This window comes from Ostrinia nubilalis, chromosome 19 (genome assembly GCF_963855985.1).
Source record: "Ostrinia nubilalis chromosome 19, ilOstNubi1.1, whole genome shotgun sequence".
Lineage (NCBI taxonomy): Eukaryota > Metazoa > Arthropoda > Insecta > Lepidoptera > Crambidae > Ostrinia > Ostrinia nubilalis.
Window position 1 is genome coordinate 3,217,129 of NC_087106.1, and position 22,102 is coordinate 3,239,230.

The window sequence follows — 22,102 nt, forward strand, 5'->3', positions numbered from 1 at the left end:
TGAGCGATCAACAGTATTGGTACCCGGGAGTATCTGGCTTGGTATAAACTCGATCCTATGGTCTTCATGGTGGTGGTGGGCACGTCCATGTTTTTGATTTTTTCAAACCCTGCCCTGTCTGAGGGGTACTTGATGGCATAGAAGAGCCCGACCAAGCTCGGTATACTCGCATACTCCATTGGCGTGTTCATTCTAATTGAGGTTGTGCGTAAATTTAATATGTCCGCTCGCACGTCATACCCGCTTATCAGCTCCCGGATGATGTTGAGCCTTGGAGCATAAACGTCAAATGGATTCATACCGCGGATGATCTCCACCAGAGTTATGTTTCCCAGTATCCTGAAGGCCGAGTGGGAAGTCGCATCATTGAAATCTAGTGAAGCAGAGGTGGCGAACTGGCGCAGCGATTTGTAATACGAGAAGGAGGTGTTGTAATGTGATGCCTGTAATATGTCAAATTCGTACCTGAGTCGAGGCGTGTTCAATAGGTATTGTACGCTCATCGTGAAGGGTGATCCAGAATCCAAAACTATGGTGGGCATGGACCCACGTCTTGACTCCACTCTCTCTCCACCATGGAAAGTGTAGGACTGCCGCTTGACACGGTGAACGGTGGTGTTTGTGGTTTCGCGTCGCACTCGCAAGAAGTTTTCGTTATATGCGGCCACCTTATCCATGGCCCCTTTCTCGCGTGCGGAATCTGCGTGGTATGCGTACGGGGAAAACCGGGGGAAGACGTCGTCGAAGTAAGCCGTATAGTCGCTGATGATATATTTGGCTGGCCCGTTGTAAAAGAGCGTGTCTCCAACAAGCAGGGATGTATCAAAGTGCACCGATAACATCTCCAGGAGCAACTCTCTGTCCATACCGAGGAACTGATTTTTGAAGAAAGGTGAACACGCACGCAGAGTGTCACCTGCTACAGCCAGGTGAACATCGAATAGGACATCGGCTGGATTGAGAGTACGCATGCCTATTCGTATATTGCTGTCGGGATTGTGTGCAGCTAGCACCTCTGAACGGATGTTTTCATCGTGGAAACACTGGCTAAACAGTAGCGAGGACATCGCTATGAAGAAGCGCTCGTAGGAGGCGAGCCTTTGTATTGGGTGTATTATCGTTACGTTTAGGTCGAGAGTGGATAGGTGCTGTACCCCTGAGAAGACCCAAGGGACCGAAATCCCTGCCGCGTGGCTGACCCAAGATGGTATCCGTTCCAACGCCTTGCCGATGCCGCGCATAGCGGTTGCCAATTTTCTACTAAAAATGTTAGCCTGTCTCCGCCTGCGCTTGGGAATACGTCGCATCACCTTTGACAAGGTTGCGAGCACGTTTCTGTTGTTTGACTTAATGACATTTATGGTTGTAGGGGTCCCTGCCAGTCTCACCGATATTGGCACCTGTACTAGTGAGTCGACGGGAGCCTGGGATAGTGTCTGTAATGTCTGTGCGCTTCTGCCGACAGCTGGTAATGATGGCTAGCGATAAACGTGCTATAGAAATTCTAGATGAGACTACGGTGAGGTTAACCTCTGGTCGCTTCCAAACTGGTCTTCTATGGCGGGACAACATTAAAATCATCCCCAACAGTAAGCGCTTAGCGCTGTCCCGATTTCAAAGTCTCGAATCTAAAATGGCTAAAGACAAAACTTACGCGACTTCCTATAAACAGAACATTCAGGGTATGATTGACAAAGGATACGCGGAGCTTTGCTCTGGACCACCAACTGGTAACATCACGTGGTACCTCCCGCATTTTGGGGTCGTACACCCACACAAAAGGAAGTTACGTGTGGTGCACGATGCGGCAGCGAAATGTAACGGGGTGAGCCTGAACTCTATGCTATTATCAGGTCCAGACTTGCTGCAACCCCTGCTTGCTATTGTCATGAGATTCAGAGAAGGTAAGATCGCTATTACGGGGGATATAAGGGAGATGTTCCCACAAGTAAAAATTAGACCTGAGGACCGCGACGCTCAGCGCTTTTTGTGGAGGGATGACCCTCAGTCCCCTCTCTTAGAATATAGGATGTCTTCTATGATTTTTGGAGCAACGTCTAGCCCGTGTACAGCACTCTACTTGAAAAACAAAAATGCTCTTGAATTTCAGAATTCTTATCCGAAAGCTGCTCAGTCCATTATAGAAAATCATTACATGGACGATTATCTTGAAAGCTTTGATAGTGTAGAAGAGGCAGCTAGCTTAGCTTCGGAAATAGTCACCGTCCATAAGGCTGCAGGATTTGAAATGCGATCTTGGGTCTCCAATCATGCTGAGGCTCTTACCTTATTACCTTTAGACCTCTGCGCCACTGAAGCTTCTGAGGTAGGGTTAGGTCCATCTTCTCCATCGCGCATTAGAGTTTTGGGATTGACTTGGCTTGTTGGCGATGACTCCTTGTCCTTTCTTAAGTCCATCCCGAAATTTCCCCCAACGCTTACGAAACGTTCTGCCTTGTCTTTGCTTATGTCGGTGTACGATCCGTTAGGGTTGATAACGCCTCTTATTATAAAGGGTCGAATTCTTTTCCAAAAGACATGGAAGTTAGGTTTGGATTGGGATCAAAAATTATCTGAGGGGTTAGTTCTAAAATACCAGTCGTGGTTCCGGGAACTTGAGATCGTATCAGGGAGCGCTATTCCCAGATGTTATTCGGAGGGAAAGCAAGTTATAGAAAGTCAGCTTCACGTCTTATGCGACGCTAGCGAGCTAGCTTACGCTTGCGTTGCCTACTGGCGATTTGTTTTATCGGATGGTTCAGTCAAATTGGCGCTTATAGGAGGCAAAGCTAGGCTCGCGCCACTAAAACCAGCGACTATTCCGAGAATGGAACTTCAGGCGGCGTTGATAGGCGCGCGTTTTGCTGCTTACATTATTGAGGCTCACAAAAATAAGCCTTTTAAAACGTTTCTATGGTCTGATTCGATTACAGTGCTGAAATGGTTACGTGGCGACGCCTGCACATTTAAGCCATTCGTGTCCTTTCGTGTAGCCGAGATCTCGGATCTTACTGATGTACAGTCTTGGAGATATGTTCCTAGTGGCTTAAATGTTGCTGACGACGCCACGCGCGATACAGCGGAGTTCTCTCTACATTCACGTTGGTTCACTGGCCCGACTTATCTTCTTTCACCGGAAGCTACGTGGCCCCGCGAACCGCTTTACACTGATTCTTCAACCACAAGTGAAATAAAAATGGTTGAATGCTTGGTTGTACCTTCTACAGAATCCCCGGCTCTTTCGCCTGTGGTCGCAGACCATCGGAGATTCAGCCGATGGATTCGCTTGCTCAGAGCCACAGCTCGAGCACACCAGTCGGCAAAAATGTTTAGGACCTTATTACCTCTAAATTGTAAATTATTTCTAAACTCGCCTCGTTGCGATCGAAAATTACCTCTTTTATCAGCCGACGACTTAAACTCGGCAGAGCATCATTTACTCATGTCTGTACAACGCGATTCATTGTCCGAAGAGCTTGATTGTGTTAACGCAGGACGCCCCGTTTCTAGATTAAGTAAACTTAAGAACGTGTCCTTGCTCGTCTGTAACGGTCTTCTACGGTTATCCGGTCGCACATCCGCTTCAGATGCCATTGAGTCCCGCCCAATTGTCCTTGATGGAAAGCATCAGATAACAAGACTGTTGATTCATGACTACCATATACGATACGCTCACGCAAACAATGAACTCGTCGTCAACGAAATGCGCCAGAAGTTCTACATCATCGGCCTGAGATCTGCCGTCAAACAAGTTGCTTCAAGATGTCAGCGTTGCAGAGTATGGAAGGCTAGACCTGTGCCGCCGCCCATTGGCGACTTACCAGACGTGCGGATGGCCATCTATGAGCGCCCATTCTCCTACGTCGGTTTGGAGTATTTTGGCCCTCTCAATGTCACGATCGGCCGGAAGCATGCGAAAAGATGGGTCGCGCTCTTTACCTGTATGACTGTCCGAGCAGTTCACCTGGAAATCGTCGATAACCTGTCAGCGGACTCTGCGATAATGGCCCTACGCCGCTTCATATCTCGTCGAGGCTTCCCGATTTGCATCTATTCTGACAATGGGACGGCTTTCGTTGGGGCCTCTAAGATGTTAGCGGAAGTCTATGAGTTCGCGACCACCAAGCGGATACAGTGGAAATTTATCCCGCCGTCGGCTCCTTTCATGGGTGGATGCTGGGAGAGATTGGTACGGAACGTCAAGTCTGCGCTATCCGCAACCTTGAAAGAACAGTCACCCAGAGAAGAGACACTCCACACCCTACTCCTTGAAGCAGAGGCTATAGTTAACTCTAGGCCGCTGACTCACGTGTCAACGGAACCCGATGCAGAGGAGGCGCTTACGCCGTTTACGTTCCTTATCGGCACCCCTTCGTACGATCTGCAAACACGGCCGTTCGACGACACCGATCTGTCCAGCCGGGCACAGTGGCGGAAGGCACAGCGTCTGGCCGACCATTTTTGGCAGCGCTTCACCAAAGAATACCTGCCCAGCCTAGTCCCTCGCCGCTCTTCACCGACGGCTTCCGCGAGCTTCATCATTGGCGATCTGGTGGTCATAGTGGACGGAACTCTACCCAGGCGTTGCTGGCCACGTGGCCGCATCGTTGCTACTTACCCCGGCAAGGATCGGATAGTTAGGGTAGTGGATGTTCAAACTAAAGGGGGTGTCCTGCGTAGGCCCGTAAAAAAATTGGCCAAGCTGGTCGTTTCACCCTAAACCTGGTGCTTACACCGCCGGGGGCCATGTTCACGACCACCTTTTTTATAAACCTTTACATACTTTTTTGTACCATAGATTTACCATAGATTTACATAATTATTAAGAAAAAATAAACCAGTGTCAAACTAGCTTCTGTTTGTTTCACTCAACATAATTTGGTGTCAGAAGTGGGATGCTCGACTACTAAGGGCTCCGATCGCGTCAGCAGGTGCACAGGCCCAGACAGTACCGCCGCTGCCCTCGCGCTACCTGAGCTTGGAATGTCTTTGGCAAGCAGGGTACTGCCCTCATCTTTATTCCCTCGGATTCCCTCGAGTAGTTCTGGTCCGTGCGATGGCTCTACTATAGATATCACCTCTGAGAGTATCGGGTCATACAGGCCCCCACTGGGTGGGATGTAGGAGCTCTTTGGTTCTAAGGAAAGTAACGACTTGAGTCGGTCCGGCAGGTTCTGATTCCCCAAGATTTCGGAGGGGTCGCTGTCGTACGTTACATGGATAGTGGCTAGATCACAAGCCTCTGTGAACAAATTGTCCCACCCCAGGTCGTCTGAGGATTCCCCAAAAAGGCTGTATTTTGAAGAATGTAAGCGGGTCTTTGAGACACATATCGAGTATGCGCCGCTTGAAATCATTGTGAGGGACGTCGTCAACATTATTGGGGAGTACAGAGCCCAAGTCTTGATATCTTCCAGTACCCTCACATGTACCACGAACATAGATTTGATTTTATTCATGGAGACTTCGTTCTGAGCGATCAACAGTATTGGTACCCGGGAGTATCTGGCTTGGTATAAACTCGATCCTATGGTCTTCATGGTGGTGGTGGGCACGTCCATGTTTTTGATTTTTTCAAACCCTGCCCTGTCTGAGGGGTACTTGATGGCATAGAAGAGCCCGACCAAGCTCGGTATACTCGCATACTCCATTGGCGTGTTCATTCTAATTGAGGTTGTGCGTAAATTTAATATGTCCGCTCGCATGTCATACCCGCTTATCAGCTCCCGGATGATGTTGAGCCTTGGAGCATAAACGTCAAATGGATTCATACCGCGGATGATCTCCACCAGAGTTATGTTTCCCAGTATCCTGAAGGCCGAGTGGGAAGTCGCATCATTGAAATCTAGTGAAGCAGAGGTGGCGAACTGGCGCAGCGATTTGTAATACGAGAAGGAGGTGTTGTAATGTGATGCCTGTAATATGTCAAATTCGTACCTGAGTCGAGGCGTGTTCAATAGGTATTGTACGCTCATCGTGAAGGGTGATCCAGAATCCAAAACTATGGTGGGCATGGACCCACGTCTTGACTCCACTCTCTCTCCACCATGGAAAGTGTAGGACTGCCGCTTGACACGGTGAACGGTGGTGTTTGTGGTTTCGCGTCGCACTCGCAAGAAGTTTTCGTTATATGCGGCCACCTTATCCATGGCCCCTTTCTCGCGTGCGGAATCTGCGTGGTATGCGAGTCAAAATAACGAAAACTGTATTTTAATTAAAAAAACTTTACTTTCTTACTTTACAATAATAATGTTACAATTGCTATAAACTAAGTACTGTGCTATGGCTAAGACTGCTAGTCGGATGAAGAATGAACGAAGAATGACCACGGATCGTGGTTGTAGCTCCTATTTATAGGAGGTTTGCGGCAGCGCCCTGTTTGTGGAATCTTCCAGTAAAGTCCACGGTGTTATGAATTTCATAACGACGTCTTTGTTCTTATTTTTAATGTCTGCATTGTTGTGGCTGGGTTGACTCTCCCCCCCTAATTTTGAAGTCCGAAGATTTAAACAAATCTTGGATCTTAAACAATTTACAAGAAGGCACTGCAACATTAATTTGATCACTTATTTCTTCAGTCAGTTCATCAGAACACTTCACTTTAACCGTTTGACAACTATAGGCACTAGGCATGGAACATTTCATGAATAGCAGGTGAAAAATCATATGAAATGAATTTCATTAATGACACCTGCTATTTTACTTCACATAGACTGCTATAATTTCACAGTCAACGAAATCACGAATCACATGAATTTCATTCATTCATTCGAGCGAAGTCCGTAAGCGCCGCTCTGCGAAGCGACCGAGCGAGTAAGAAGGAATGATTTGATCATATGCGTGTTAGAAAAGGACAAGAGATGTGATGACGGACGAAACTGGGCATTTTAAATATGAACTTTAGACTCAAAGGTGTAAGGTTTAGATTTCCTTGTCTTGATTCGTATGATTTCATTACATAGCAGGCAGATGAAATGAATGATTTTCATTAGTCGCGCGGTTATTGATGTGCTGTGAAACTGTTTGTTTTTTGTTGTGCGACATAAAATGAAACAGATATTGTTACATTTCATATTTTAGCTAATTAGCAATCCTTCATCATAATTCATACTTCATTAAAAGTAGCACATTATATGAAAGAGCTACATTAAAACACTGCGAATAAAAATCATTGCCTGTGAAATTTCGCATGTGAAATCATATGAAAAACAATCATCATTTCATAGAATGAAAATGAATTCAAATTCAAATTCAAATTCTTTATTGCTCCAATGTTGGTATATAAAAGTTCTTACATATAGACATAAGACCCAAAACATGGACCCTGCTAGGGTATTGCAACATGAGATTAAATCTAACAAGTATTATAATTTAAATAATAATATTAAAATGAAAAATAGCAATCATTTCCATGCCTAATAGGCACTTGTATTTTAACACTTCCGTTTCACAGGTATTTCCAGTCATCCGTTTCGTAGATTTCAGCTTCATATTTAGCAAGTACCTTCCGCACTAAAGGATGGGTGTAGGTAGGGAATTTTTAGGTAATGGGAACAATTTTTACCTTATTTTTACCTTTGATTAAACACAAAAATGATTACATTGTTAATTGTTTGTTAATTAACTTTTATAAGGTTCAATGTCCTTTATATCACTATAAATTAAGAGATCATTTGGGACCAATACAATGACTTTACTTGTTTATAACTACAAATACAAATTAATTCACATTCCTTTACATGATTTAAAATAATATTACAATCTTAAATAACTTTTAAATCTTTCAATTAACATAAATGATCTAGTAGATTGTATAGCTGCTTTAACAATCAATATTTTTACTTAGTAAAATTAATATGTAATTGATAATATGACCGTCCACCTTCCTTCGATGAGTGGAATTTGTTAAATTTCAATTAATAGGTATAACTTAACTATCTGAACTTATATCCGAAGGTGATGACGATTCTGTAACAACCAATTCCTCTATGTGATATGTTCTACCATTGGAAAGTTTATATTTATTATTTGGCTCACAACTAACTATTTTAAAAGGACCCAAGAAACGAGACTTTGTTTTATGTCTATCTGCCATACTATTCTTTAAATAAACTGTATCTCCAACTTCAAATTGATTTGGCGGTCTTATTCTTTTATTCAACCTCTCATTTCTCTTATCCTTTTGATCTTTTAACCTTGCCGCGATATTTTTGTTTAAATTGTCAATAAATTCCTTTTGTTGTGCCGTATAATTTTGAATAGTGACACGGAGGTCATCAAAACTTCTAAGTTTAGGTTTTCGACCAAAATGTACCTCAAATGGCGTCATACCTATCGCAGAATGCATTGTGTTATTGTAAGCATGTGCTATATAAAATATCTTTTGGTTTCGATCTAATTCCGTATCTCGTTGTAATCTAAACAACTCCTGTATAGTACTATGTAATCTTTCAACATCCGAATTGGATTTGTGGTGTTGAGGACTTGTGGTGTGATTTACTATATTATAAGATTGAAATAATTCTGTAAGTATTTCGCTACAGAGTACTTGTTCACCGTCATGAACTATTTTTGAAGGTGTACCTATCATTGCGAATATTTCAGATAACGTGTCACACACTTTAGTTTTCTCTGTTGGTTTAACTATAGCGTATTTAGAAAATTTATCTATAATAGTTAAATACCACTGTCTTTCTAGAGACATAAAGTCAATGTGCCATATTTCCATTGGCTTTTGTGGTGTTTCCGTTTCGCTAAATTGTGTCGTGTAGGGATGTCGATTATACTTTTCCTTTTTACACAATTCGCACTGAAGAACAAACCTTTTTATTTGTTTTCGCATGTGTTCCCAATAATATTTTTCGCGCAGTTGTTTATACAAACTTTCTATTCCTGCATGTCTATTATTAGTGATGACAACAGAGGGCGCATCGGCGGGGGAGCGCGGGGTCCCCGCGCCTACACATAAATACGCTGCCGCAACCGCGGCCGCCGCTCACTCATTCCGTACGACCATCGCGCGCGCATCTTAATTTAATCTTGTAATATAACCAGTTCAAAAATACAGTCTTTCATTATAAATCTCCTGTAGGGTTCGAAGTTAGGCTCAACTTAGACCTACGGGGAACAATTATCTTGCAAATGATAATTTTTTATTAGTTTTAACTGTTCTTCTTTCTCATTTATTTCTATCAACGATTTTGTATATCTAACTGGTTTAAATTTGGAATGGTCGAAATATTTTCGATAAACTTCCGAAACTAGACAATATAATTCCTCATTGGGTATTATAAAAGCATATTTTTCTTTTGGTAAATATTCTAACATAAATTGTTTAATTACGTTTTCCTCATCATTTGGAGGAATGTAAAAATACCATATACCATTCTCTCTAATAGCTTTCTTATATGGTGCCATTTCAAAAATTACGCGCCTTAATTGTTTCGGTGGATACGCATTGATGATGGGAATCCCTTCATCACTGTCATCCTGGTTGGAACGTACTGTTATATTATCACTATTGTTACTAGTAGTAATTGAACTATTAGTTAGTGATAAGTCTTCCTCTAAGTTAACGTTCATCGAATCATTTGAACTATCTGTATTAAATATTTCAATCCTACTTAACGCGTCAGCTACATAATTATCTTTTCCTTTAACATGCTCTATAGGTAATCATAATCTTGTAACTTTAATTTCCATCTAGTTAAACGTTGATTTGGTTCTTTCAATTTAGAAAGCCAAATTAAAGCTTTATGATCTGTTCGCAAAGTAAATTTACGGCCATAGATATAAGGTCTAAACTGAGTTACGGCCCATAATATGCCTAATAATTCTTTTTCGGTTGTGTTATAATTTTGTTCGGTCCTACTTAAGGTTCGGGATGCGTAAGCTATTGGATGGTGTTCTTGACTCAATACTGCTCCCAGTGCTATGTCGGATGCGTCAGTCGTTATGACAAACGTTTTATTAAAATCTGGAAACGCTAGTATTGGGGCATTGGTCAATAAAGACTTACAAGTATTTACAGCTTCAATGTATTTGTTGTCATTAATGTTTATTATCTTTCTTTGTAGCTTCTGTAAGTGGTTTTATTATTTTACTCAAATTCGGAACAAATTTTCTATAGTATCCAATTAACCCTAGAAATGCTCTTAATTCCTTTAATGTTTTTGGAATGGGAAATTTTTTAATAGCCTCAATTTTTTTTTGATTTGGCTTAAGACCATCTTTGTTTAGGATATGGCCCAAGAATTCTATTTCTTGCTCCATAAAAACACATTTGCTTTTGTTAACTTTAAGGTTAGCTTTTCTCAAAGCTTCAAACACCTGTTGCAACCGATTAACGTGTTCTTGTTTTGTTTTTGAATAAATTATAATATCGTCCAAATAACATAAACAAATATTTCTATCCATCTCTTCTTTTAAAACGTTGTTCATCATGCGCTGAAATGTGGCCGGTGCATTTTTTAATCCAAACGGCATTCTCAAGAATTCGTAATGGCCATCAGGCGTACTGAAAGCAGTTTTCTCGATTGACTCTTCACTCATCAAAATTTGATGATAGCCTGAAGTTAAATCTAATGTTGTGAAAAAATTATTACCCTGTAATTTTGAGAATAATTCTTCTATGTTTGGCAGCGGAAACTTATCAGATTTGGTTTTTTCGTTAAGACGTCTATAATCTATTACCATTCGCCATTTCGGAATCCCCGATTGGTCAATTTTTTTTGGTACTATGTGCACTGGTGATGACCAAGGTGAATCTGACGGTCGAATTATGTTTTTTGTTAATAATTTACTAATTTGTTTCTTAACCTCACTTTGTTGAGTCTGTGGTAGCCTATATGGTCTTTGGTATATTGGGTCATTGTCAATTAAATTTATTTCATGTTTTATTTTAGTGGTTGCACTGTTAGTGACATCTTCTGTAAATAAATCATCGTAAGTTTTACATAATTTTTGCACGTTACACAAATCGTCTTCAGTCATGTGAAATATTAATAACTCATGGTCCGGCATGATAAGTTTTCTTTCCCGTAAATCTATTTTTGCTCCTATCTGTTCTATCATATCGGTTCCCATTAGAATATCGTATTTGTCACTGAAGTTATAAATATAAAATTTCATTTTTGACTCACCATTTCCGAAATATCTCTTCCAATACGGAGTCTCGATTACGCCGTTGTGTGACGTAACACCGTGCGATGTTTTAACAGTAAATTGTTCTGGTTTGAAACGTTTTCTAAAATATTTTTGAAAGCTACTATTTGTAATAAAAGATCTCTGACTTCCGGTGTCTATTAAGATTTTTAATTTGGGATTATCTGTCTCAAAGTATGGTAGGTAAGATTTTACGTAATTAAATTCTATGTGATTTGATTTTGTTGCGGGACTGCATAAAAATTTGAATCTGCTTGGTCACTTTCAATAGTTTCACTAATGTCATAATTATATTCACCACTGTTAAAATAATTTGTATAGTCTTGATTACTTGAATTAGCCACATTATGTTCTTCTAATGTGTTTTCAGGTTGCACTGAATTTAAATGATAAACTTCCTCTGCTACGAAACCTTTCCCTAAATTGATTTGTCCCGGTTTTAGCTGAGGAGCGGTCCTCATGCTTACGTCTTGCGGTTGAGACTGAGGTACTTGTGGGTGTTGTTGATAATTATTTTTATGCTGTTCGAAGAATTTGTGCTGCGGTCGATTAAATGGATTGTTTGGATTAGGTGTCCAATGGTGTCTCCGATGGAACGACCCATTGTTGTACGGTACTGAGTTAATTACCCTTTGTTGCGGATTATGCATTGTTAACGCCGAATGGTTTTGTGGAAATGATTGTTGGTTAATGATTTTGGGTGCAGGTATAACGTTTGAAAACTTTTGTTTTATGTTGTCGAATCGCCCCTCTGCTTCTAATTGTAAAATTTTAGAAACCGTTTCATTAAAGGTGCAATTGGAAACGTAAATCTGATCATGGTACGGCAAACTATTGCGCAGGGCATTTTGGGCGGTGTTAATGTAAGGTTCCATGACTTCGTCCACTAAAACTAAATTATTATTACTATATTTATCATATAATTTACTTTTAATAAAAAATAATTTTTGTTTGAGCTCAAATATAAGATCCTTATAGGAGCCTCGTTTTTTAACGTTTGATAATTCTACTAATAACGTATTAAATTCTCTATTGTCTCCACATTCGGATTTCAGGCAATTTTCTATAATATTCCAATCAAAATTGTGGTTTATCATGGTTACGATTTGGGATGCTCTTCCCTCTAATTTACCTAATAGTAGCATTACATTTTGAGGCGTATTCCCTCCTGCTACATTTAAATATTGCTTTGCACTGTTTAAATAGTTGTATATAGAATAAGCGTCTCCGTTGTAGGACGGGACGAATTTTATTAAAATGCTAGGATCAACGGTCGGCATTGCCGCCTGCCTAGGATTTTGAATTGGGCTTTGTGCTGATGGCACATTGCTAGTATATCCCTCCATCTTAGGATGAGGGTCGGTCATATCTTGTTCACAACAATAACTAGCCTTAGGTCTAAATACAAAACTTGCGGGTTTAAGGAGTGGAATTTTGGAAAATGACAGGAATGCTTCAGGCACTTACAGCGTGAAGATGGTGATGATGATGATGACACGAAGCATACTCGTTGTATGTATCTTGACTTATTTGTTTAGTTGTGGAGCCCCTGGTTCTGAGTGACTTAGGAGTCAGAACGCAGACTCTGAGCGACCTCGGAGATTTCTTCGGAGATCTTGAACTTCATTCAAGGTTGCGCGAACTTTACAGGGCCCCACGTTGGGCGCCAGTCAAAATAACGAAAACTGTATTTTAATTAAAAAAACTTTACTTTCTTACTTTACAATAATAATGTTACAATTGCTATAAACTAAGTACTGTGCTATGGCTAAGACTGCTAGTCGGATGAAGAATGAACGAAGAATGACCACGGATCGTGGTTGTAGCTCCTATTTATAGGAGGTTTGCGGCAGCGCCCTGTTTGTGGAATCTTCCAGTAAAGTCCACGGTGTTATGAATTTCATAACGACGTCTTTGTTCTTATTTTTAATGTCTGCATTGTTGTGGCTGGGTTGACTTGCGTACGGGGAAAACCGGGGGAAGACGTCGTCGAAGTAAGCCGTATAGTCGCTGATGATATATTTGGCTGACCCGTTGTAAAAGAGCGTGTCTCCAACAAGCAGGGATGTATCAAAGTGCACCGATAACATCTCCAGGAGCAACTCTCTGTCCATACCGAGGAACTGATTTTTGAAGAAAGGTGAACACGCACGCAGAGTGTCACCTGCTACAGCCAGGTGAACATCGAATAGGACATCGGCTGGATTGAGAGTACGCATGCCTATTCGTATATTGCTGTCAGGATTGTGTGCAGCTAGCACCTCTGAACGGATGTTTTCATCGTGGAAACACTGGCTAAACAGTAGCGAGGACATCGCTATGAAGAAGCGCTCGTAGGAGGCGAGCCTTTGTATTGGGTGTATTATCGTTACGTTTAGGTCGAGAGTGGATAGGTGCTGTACCCCTGAGAAGACCCAAGGGACCGAAATCCCTGCCGCGTGGCTGACCCAAGATGGTATCCGTTCCAACGCCTTGCCGATGCCGCGCATAGCGGTTGCCAATTTTCTACTAAAAATGTTAGCCTGTCTCCGCCTGCGCTTGGGAATACGTCGCATCACCTTTGACAAGGTTGCGAGCACGTTTCTGTTGTTTGACTTAATGACATTTATGGTTGTAGGGGGGTCCCTGCCAGTCTCACCGATATTGGCACCTGGACTAGTGAGTCGACGGGAGCCTGGGATAGTGTCTGTAATGTCTGTGCGCTTCTGCCGACAGCTGGTAATGATGGCTAGCGATAAACGTGCTATAGAAATTCTAGATGAGACTACGGTGAGGTTAACCTCTGGTCGCTTCCAAACTGGTCTTCTATGGCGGGACAACATTAAAATCATCCCCAACAGTAAGCGCTTAGCGCTGTCCCGATTTCAAAGTCTCGAATCTAAAATGGCTAAAGACAAAACTTACGCGACTTCCTATAAACAGAACATTCAGGGTATGATTGACAAAGGATACGCGGAGCTTTGCTCTGGACCACCAACTGGTAACATCACGTGGTACCTCCCGCATTTTGGGGTCGTACACCCACACAAAAGGAAGTTACGTGTGGTGCACGATGCGGCAGCGAAATGTAACGGGGTGAGCCTGAACTCTATGCTATTATCAGGTCCAGACTTGCTGCAACCCCTGCTTGCTATTGTCATGAGATTCAGAGAAGGTAAGATCGCTATTACGGGGGATATAAGGGAGATGTTCCCACAAGTAAAAATTAGACCTGAGGACCGCGACGCTCAGCGCTTTTTGTGGAGGGATGACCCTCAGTCCCCTCTCTTAGAATATAGGATGTCTTCTATGATTTTTGGAGCAACGTCTAGCCCGTGTACAGCACTCTACTTGAAAAACAAAAATGCTCTTGAATTTCAGAATTCTTATCCGAAAGCTGCTCAGTCCATTATAGAAAATCATTACATGGACGATTATCTTGAAAGCTTTGATAGTGTAGAAGAGGCAGCTAGCTTAGCTTCGGAAATAGTCACCGTCCATAAGGCTGCAGGATTTGAAATGCGATCTTGGGTCTCCAATCATGCTGAGGCTCTTACCTTATTACCTTTAGACCTCTGCGCCACTGAAGCTTCTGAGGTAGGGTTAGGTCCATCTTCTCCATCGCGCATTAGAGTTTTGGGATTGACTTGGCTTGTTGGCGATGACTCCTTGTCCTTTCTTAAGTCCATCCCGAAATTTCCCCCAACGCTTACGAAACGTTCTGCCTTGTCTTTGCTTATGTCGGTGTACGATCCGTTAGGGTTGATAACGCCTCTTATTATAAAGGGTCGAATTCTTTTCCAAAAGACATGGAAGTTAGGTTTGGATTGGGATCAAAAATTATCTGAGGGGTTAGTTCTAAAATACCAGTCGTGGTTCCGGGAACTTGAGATCGTATCAGGGAGCGCTATTCCCAGATGTTATTCGGAGGGAAAGCAAGTTATAGAAAGTCAGCTTCACGTCTTATGCGACGCTAGCGAGCTAGCTTACGCTTGCGTTGCCTACTGGCGATTTGTTTTATCGGATGGTTCAGTCAAATTGGCGCTTATAGGAGGCAAAGCTAGGCTCGCGCCACTAAAACCAGCGACTATTCCGAGAATGGAACTTCAGGCGGCGTTGATAGGCGCGCGTTTTGCTGCTTACATTATTGAGGCTCACAAAAATAAGCCTTTTAAAACGTTTCTATGGTCTGATTCGATTACAGTGCTGAAATGGTTACGTGGCGACGCCTGCACATTTAAGCCATTCGTGTCCTTTCGTGTAGCCGAGATCTCGGATCTTACTGATGTACAGTCTTGGAGATATGTTCCTAGTGGCTTAAATGTTGCTGACGACGCCACGCGCGATACAGCGGAGTTCTCTCTACATTCACGTTGGTTCACTGGCCCGACTTATCTTCTTTCACCGGAAGCTACGTGGCCCCGCGAACCGCTTTACACTGATTCTTCAACCACAAGTGAAATAAAAATGGTTGAATGCTTGGTTGTACCTTCTACAGAATCCCCGGCTCTTTCGCCTGTGGTCGCAGACCATCGGAGATTCAGCCGATGGATTCGCTTGCTCAGAGCCACAGCTCGAGCACACCAGTCGGCAAAAATGTTTAGGACCTTATTACCTCTAAATTGTAAATTATTTCTAAACTCGCCTCGTTGCGATCGAAAATTACCTCTTTTATCAGCCGACGACTTAAACTCGGCAGAGCATCATTTACTCATGTCTGTACAACGCGATTCATTGTCCGAAGAGCTTGATTGTGTTAACGCAGGACGCCCCGTTTCTAGATTAAGTAAACTTAAGAACGTGTCCTTGCTCGTCTGTAACGGTCTTCTACGGTTATCCGGTCGCACATCCGCTTCAGATGCCATTGAGTCCCGCCCAATTGTCCATGATGGAAAGCATCAGATAACAAGACTGTTGATTCATGACTACCATATACGATACGCTCACGCAAACAATGAACTCGTCGTCAACGAAATGCGCCAGAAGTTCTACATCATCGGCCTGAGATCTGCCGTCAAACAAGTTGCTTCAAGATGTCAGCGTTGCAGAGTATGGAAGGCTAGACCTGTGCCGCCGCCCATTGGCGACTTACCAGACGTGCGGATGGCCATCTATGAGCGCCCATTCTCCTACGTCGGTTTGGACTATTTTGGCCCTCTCAATGTCACGATCGGCCGGAAGCATGCGAAAAGATGGGTCGCGCTCTTTACCTGTATGACTGTCCGAGCAGTTCACCTGGAAATCGTCGATAACCTGTCAGCGGACTCTGCGATAATGGCCCTACGCCGCTTCATATCTCGTCGAGGCTGCCCGATTTGCATCTATTCTGACAATGGGACGGCTTTCGTTGGGGCCTCTAAGATGTTAGCGGAAGTCTATGAGTTCGCGACCACCAAGCGGATACAGTGGAAATTTATCCCGCCGTCGGCTCCTTTCATGGGTGGATGCTGGGAGAGATTGGTACGGAACGTCAAGTCTGCGCTATCCGCAACCTTGAAAGAACAGTCACCCAGAGAAGAGACACTCCACACCCTACTCCTTGAAGCAGAGGCTATAGTTAACTCTAGGCCGCTGACTCACGTGTCAACGGAACCCGATGCAGAGGAGGCGCTTACGCCGTTTACGTTCCTTATCGGCACCCCTTCGTACGATCTGCAAACACGGCCGTTCGACGACACCGATCTGTCCAGCCGGGCACAGTGGCGGAAGGCACAGCGTCTGGCCGACCATTTTTGGCAGCGCTTCACCAAAGAATACCTGCCCAGCCTAGTCCCTCGCCGCTCTTCACCGACGGCTTCCGCGAGCTTCATCATTGGCGATCTGGTGGTCATAGTGGACGGAACTCTACCCAGGCGTTGCTGGCCACGTGGCCGCATCGTTGCTACTTACCCCGGCAAGGATCGGATAGTTAGGGTAGTGGATGTTCAAACTAAAGGGGGTGTCCTGCGTAGGCCCGTAAAAAAATTGGCCAAGCTGGTCGTTTCACCCTAAACCTGGTGCTTACACCGCCGGGGGCCATGTTCACGACCACCTTTTTTATAAACCTTTACATACTTTTTTGTACCATAGATTTACCATAGATTTACATAATTATTAAGAAAAAATAAACCAGTGTCAAACTAGCTTCTGTTTGTTTCACTCAACATAATTTGGTGTCAGAAGTGGGATGCTCGACTACTAAGGGCTCCGATCGCGTCAGCAGGTGCACAGGCCCAGACAGAACCGCCGCTGCCCTCGCGCTACCTGAGCTTGGAATGTCTTTGGCAAGCAGGGTACTGCCCTCATCTTTATTCCCTCGGATTCCCTCGAGTAGTTCTGGTCCGTGCGATGGCTCTACTATAGATATCACCTCTGAGAGTATCGGGTCATACAGGCCCCCACTGGGTGGGATGTAGGAGCTCTTTGGTTCTAAGGAAAGTAACGACTTGAGTCGGTCCGGCAGGTTCTGATTCCCCAAGATTTCGGAGGGGTCGCTGTCGTACGTTACATGGATAGTGGCTAGATCACAAGCCTCTGTGAACAAATTGTCCCACCCCAGGTCGTCTGAGGATTCCCCAAAAAGGCTGTATTTTGAAGAATGTAAGCGGGTCTTTGAGACACATATCGAGTATGCGCCGCTTGAAATCATTGTGAGGGACGTCGTCAACATTATTGGGGAGTACAGAGCCCAAGTCTTGATATCTTCCAGTACCCTCACATGTACCACGAACATATATTTGATTTTATTCATGGAGACTTCGTTCTGAGCGATCAACAGTATTGGTACCCGGGAGTATCTGGCTTGGTATAAACTCGATCCTATGGTCTTCATGGTGGTGGTGGGCACGTCCATGTTTTTGATTTTTTCAAACCCTGCCCTGTCTGAGGGGTACTTGATGGCATAGAAGAGCCCGACCAAGTTCGGTATACTCGCATACTCCATTGGCGTGTTCATTCTAATTGAGGTTGTGCGTAAATTTAATATGTCCGCTCGCATGTCATACCCGCTTATCAGCTCCCGGATGATGTTGAGCCTTGGAGCATAAACGTCAAATGGATTCATACCGCGGATGATCTCCACCAGAGTTATGTTTCCCAGTATCCTGAAGGCCGAGTGGGAAGTCGCATCATTGAAATCTAGTGAAGCAGAGGTGGCGAACTGGCGCAGCGATTTGTAATACGAGAAGGAGGTGTTGTAATGTGATGCCTGTAATATGTCAAATTCGTACCTGAGTCGAGGCGTGTTCAATAGGTATTGTACGCTCATCGTGAAGGGTGATCCAGAATCCAAAACTATGGTGGGCATGGACCCACGTCTTGACTCCACTCTCTCTCCACCATGGAAAGTGTAGGACTGCCGCTTGACACGGTGAACGGTGGTGTTTGTGGTTTCGCGTCGCACTCGCAAGAAGTTTTCGTTATATGCGGCCACCTTATCCATGGCCCCTTTCTCGCGTGCGGAATCTGCGTGGTATGCGTACGGGGAAAACCGGGGGAAGACGTCGTCGAAGTAAGCCGTATAGTCGCTGATGATATATTTGGCTGGCCCGTTGTAAAAGAGCGTGTCTCCAACAAGCAGGGATGTATCAAAGTGCACCGATAACATCTCCAGGAGCAACTCTCTGTCCATACCGAGGAACTGATTTTTGAAGAAAGGTGAACACGCACGCAGAGTGTCACCTGCTACAGCCAGGTGAACATCGAATAGGACATCGGCTGGATTGAGAGTACGCATGCCTATTCGTATATTGCTGTCGGGATTGTGTGCAGCTAGCACCTCTGAACGGATGTTTTCATCGTGGAAACACTGGCTAAACAGTAGCGAGGACATCGCTATGAAGAAGCGCTCGTAGGAGGCGAGCCTTTGTATTGGGTGTATTATCGTTACGTTTAGGTCGAGAGTGGATAGGTGCTGTACCCCTGAGAAGACCCAAGGGACCGAAATCCCTGCCGCGTGGCTGACCCAAGATGGTATCCGTTCCAACGCCTTGCCGATGCCGCGCATAGCGGTTGCCAATTTTCTACTAAAAATGTTAGCCTGTCTCCGCCTGCGCTTGGGAATACGTCGCATCACCTTTGACAAGGTTGCGAGCACGTTTCTGTTGTTTGACTTAATGACATTTATGGTTGTAGGGGTCCCTGCCAGTCTCACCGATATTGGCACCTGTACTAGTGAGTCGACGGGAGCCTGGGATAGTGTCTGTAATGTCTGTGCGCTTCTGCCGACAGCTGGTAATGATGGCTAGCGATAAACGTGCTATAGAAATTCTAGATGAGACTACGGTGAGGTTAACCTCTGGTCGCTTCCAAACTGGTCTTCTATGGCGGGACAACATTAAAATCATCCCCAACAGTAAGCGCTTAGCGCTGTCCCGATTTCAAAGTCTCGAATCTAAAATGGCTAAAGACAAAACTTACGCGACTTCCTATAAACAGAACATTCAGGGTATGATTGACAAAGGATACGCGGAGCTTTGCTCTGGACCACCAACTGGTAACATCACGTGGTACCTCCCGCATTTTGGGGTCGTACACCCACACAAAAGGAAGTTACGTGTGGTGCACGATGCGGCAGCGAAATGTAACGGGGTGAGCCTGAACTCTATGCTATTATCAGGTCCAGACTTGCTGCAACCCCTGCTTGCTATTGTCATGAGATTCAGAGAAGGTAAGATCGCTATTACGGGGGATATAAGGGAGATGTTCCCACAAGTAAAAATTAGACCTGAGGACCGCGACGCTCAGCGCTTTTTGTGGAGGGATGACCCTCAGTCCCCTCTCTTAGAATATAGGATGTCTTCTATGATTTTTGGAGCAACGTCTAGCCCGTGTACAGCACTCTACTTGAAAAACAAAAATGCTCTTGAATTTCAGAATTCTTATCCGAAAGCTGCTCAGTCCATTATAGAAAATCATTACATGGACGATTATCTTGAAAGCTTTGATAGTGTAGAAGAGGCAGCTAGCTTAGCTTCGGAAATAGTCACCGTCCATAAGGCTGCAGGATTTGAAATGCGATCTTGGGTCTCCAATCATGCTGAGGCTCTTACCTTATTACCTTTAGACCTCTGCGCCACTGAAGCTTCTGAGGTAGGGTTAGGTCCATCTTCTCCATCGCGCATTAGAGTTTTGGGATTGACTTGGCTTGTTGGCGATGACTCCTTGTCCTTTCTTAAGTCCATCCCGAAATTTCCCCCAACGCTTACGAAACGTTCTGCCTTGTCTTTGCTTATGTCGGTGTACGATCCGTTAGGGTTGATAACGCCTCTTATTATAAAGGGTCGAATTCTTTTCCAAAAGACATGGAAGTTAGGTTTGGATTGGGATCAAAAATTATCTGAGGGGTTAGTTCTAAAATACCAGTCGTGGTTCCGGGAACTTGAGATCGTATCAGGGAGCGCTATTCCCAGATGTTATTCGGAGGGAAAGCAAGTTATAGAAAGTCAGCTTCACGTCTTATGCGACGCTAGCGAGCTAGCTTACGCTTGCGTTGCCTACTGGCGATTTGTTTTATCGGATGGTTCAGTCAAATTGGCGCTTATAGGAGGCAAAGCTAGGCTCGCGCCACTAAAACCAGCGACTATTCCGAGAATGGAACTTCAGGCGGCGTTGATAGGCGCGCGTTTTGCTGCTTACATTATTGAGGCTCACAAAAATAAGCCTTTTAAAACGTTTCTATGGTCTGATTCGATTACAGTGCTGAAATGGTTACGTGGCGACGCGCGATACAGCGGAGTTCTCTCTACATTCACGTTGGTTCACTGGCCCGACTTATCTTCTTTCACCGGAAGCTACGTGGCCCCGCGAACCGCTTTACACTGATTCTTCAACCACAAGTGAAATAAAAATGGTTGAATGCTTGGTTGTACCTTCTACAGAATCCCCGGCTCTTTCGCCTGTGGTCGCAGACCATCGGAGATTCAGCCGATGGATTCGCTTGCTCAGAGCCACAGCTCGAGCACACCAGTCGGCAAAAATGTTTAGGACCTTATTACCTCTAAATTGTAAATTATTTCTAAACTCGCCTCGTTGCGATCGAAAATTACCTCTTTTATCAGCCGACGACTTAAACTCGGCAGAGCATCATTTACTCATGTCTGTACAACGCGATTCATTGTCCGAAGAGCTTGATTGTGTTAACGCAGGACGCCCCGTTTCTAGATTAAGTAAACTTAAGAACGTGTCCTTGCTCGTCTGTAACGGTCTTCTACGGTTATCCGGTCGCACATCCGCTTCAGATGCCATTGAGTCCCGCCCAATTGTCCTTGATGGAAAGCATCAGATAACAAGACTGTTGATTCATGACTACCATATACGATACGCTCACGCAAACAATGAACTCGTCGTCAACGAAATGCGCCAGAAGTTCTACATCATCGGCCTGAGATCTGCCGTCAAACAAGTTGCTTCAAGATGTCAGCGTTGCAGAGTATGGAAGGCTAGACCTGTGCCGCCGCCCATTGGCGACTTACCAGACGTGCGGATGGCCATCTATGAGCGCCCATTCTCCTACGTCGGTTTGGACTATTTTGGCCCTCTCAATGTCACGATCGGCCGGAAGCATGCGAAAAGATGGGTCGCGCTCTTTACCTGTATGACTGTCCGAGCAGTTCACCTGGAAATCGTCGATAACCTGTCAGCGGACTCTGCGATAATGGCCCTACGCCGCTTCATATCTCGTCGAGGCTGCCCGATTTGCATCTATTCTGACAATGGGACGGCTTTCGTTGGGGCCTCTAAGATGTTAGCGGAAGTCTATGAGTTCGCGACCACCAAGCGGATACAGTGGAAATTTATCCCGCCGTCGGCTCCTTTCATGGGTGGATGCTGGGAGAGATTGGTACGGAACGTCAAGTCTGCGCTATCCGCAACCTTGAAAGAACAGTCACCCAGAGAAGAGACACTCCACACCCTACTCCTTGAAGCAGAGGCTATAGTTAACTCTAGGCCGCTGACTCACGTGTCAACGGAACCCGATGCA

General features: G+C 44.3%; 2 protein-coding genes across 2 annotated transcripts; both read left to right on the forward strand.

Moving 5' to 3' along the window:
* The first annotated feature begins 1,633 nt into the window (after window positions 1–1,633).
* On the forward strand, window positions 1,634–4,720 carry LOC135081376 (uncharacterized). Its single transcript, XM_063976096.1, has 3 exons — window positions 1,634–1,904; window positions 2,934–3,101; window positions 3,474–4,720. Exons 1-3 carry the CDS (start codon window positions 1,634–1,636, stop codon window positions 4,718–4,720), a joined length of 1,686 nt encoding a protein of 561 aa, XP_063832166.1.
* A 9,326-nt stretch (window positions 4,721–14,046) lies between these two features.
* Window positions 14,047–17,133, forward strand: LOC135081377 (uncharacterized). The gene is made up of 3 exons (XM_063976097.1): window positions 14,047–14,317; window positions 15,347–15,514; window positions 15,887–17,133. The coding sequence occupies exons 1-3, from the start codon at window positions 14,047–14,049 to the stop codon at window positions 17,131–17,133; spliced, it is 1,686 nt and encodes a 561-aa protein (XP_063832167.1).
* The last annotated feature ends 4,969 nt before the right edge of the window (window positions 17,134–22,102 follow it).

Excerpts from the sequence above, each read along its gene's own strand:
- LOC135081376 (XM_063976096.1), top strand. The coding sequence starts at position 1,634 with ATGGCTAAAGACAAAACTTACGCGACTTCCTATAAACAGAACATTCAG. Across the intron at positions 1,905-2,933 it reads TGTCATGAGATTCAGAGAAG|TGCTGAAATGGTTACGTGGC; the intron begins GTAAGATCGCTA and ends ATTCGATTACAG. Across the intron at positions 3,102-3,473 it reads GGAGTTCTCTCTACATTCAC|AGCTTGATTGTGTTAACGCA; the intron begins GTTGGTTCACTG and ends CATTGTCCGAAG.
- LOC135081377 (XM_063976097.1), top strand. The coding sequence starts at position 14,047 with ATGGCTAAAGACAAAACTTACGCGACTTCCTATAAACAGAACATTCAG. Across the intron at positions 14,318-15,346 it reads TGTCATGAGATTCAGAGAAG|TGCTGAAATGGTTACGTGGC; the intron begins GTAAGATCGCTA and ends ATTCGATTACAG. Across the intron at positions 15,515-15,886 it reads GGAGTTCTCTCTACATTCAC|AGCTTGATTGTGTTAACGCA; the intron begins GTTGGTTCACTG and ends CATTGTCCGAAG.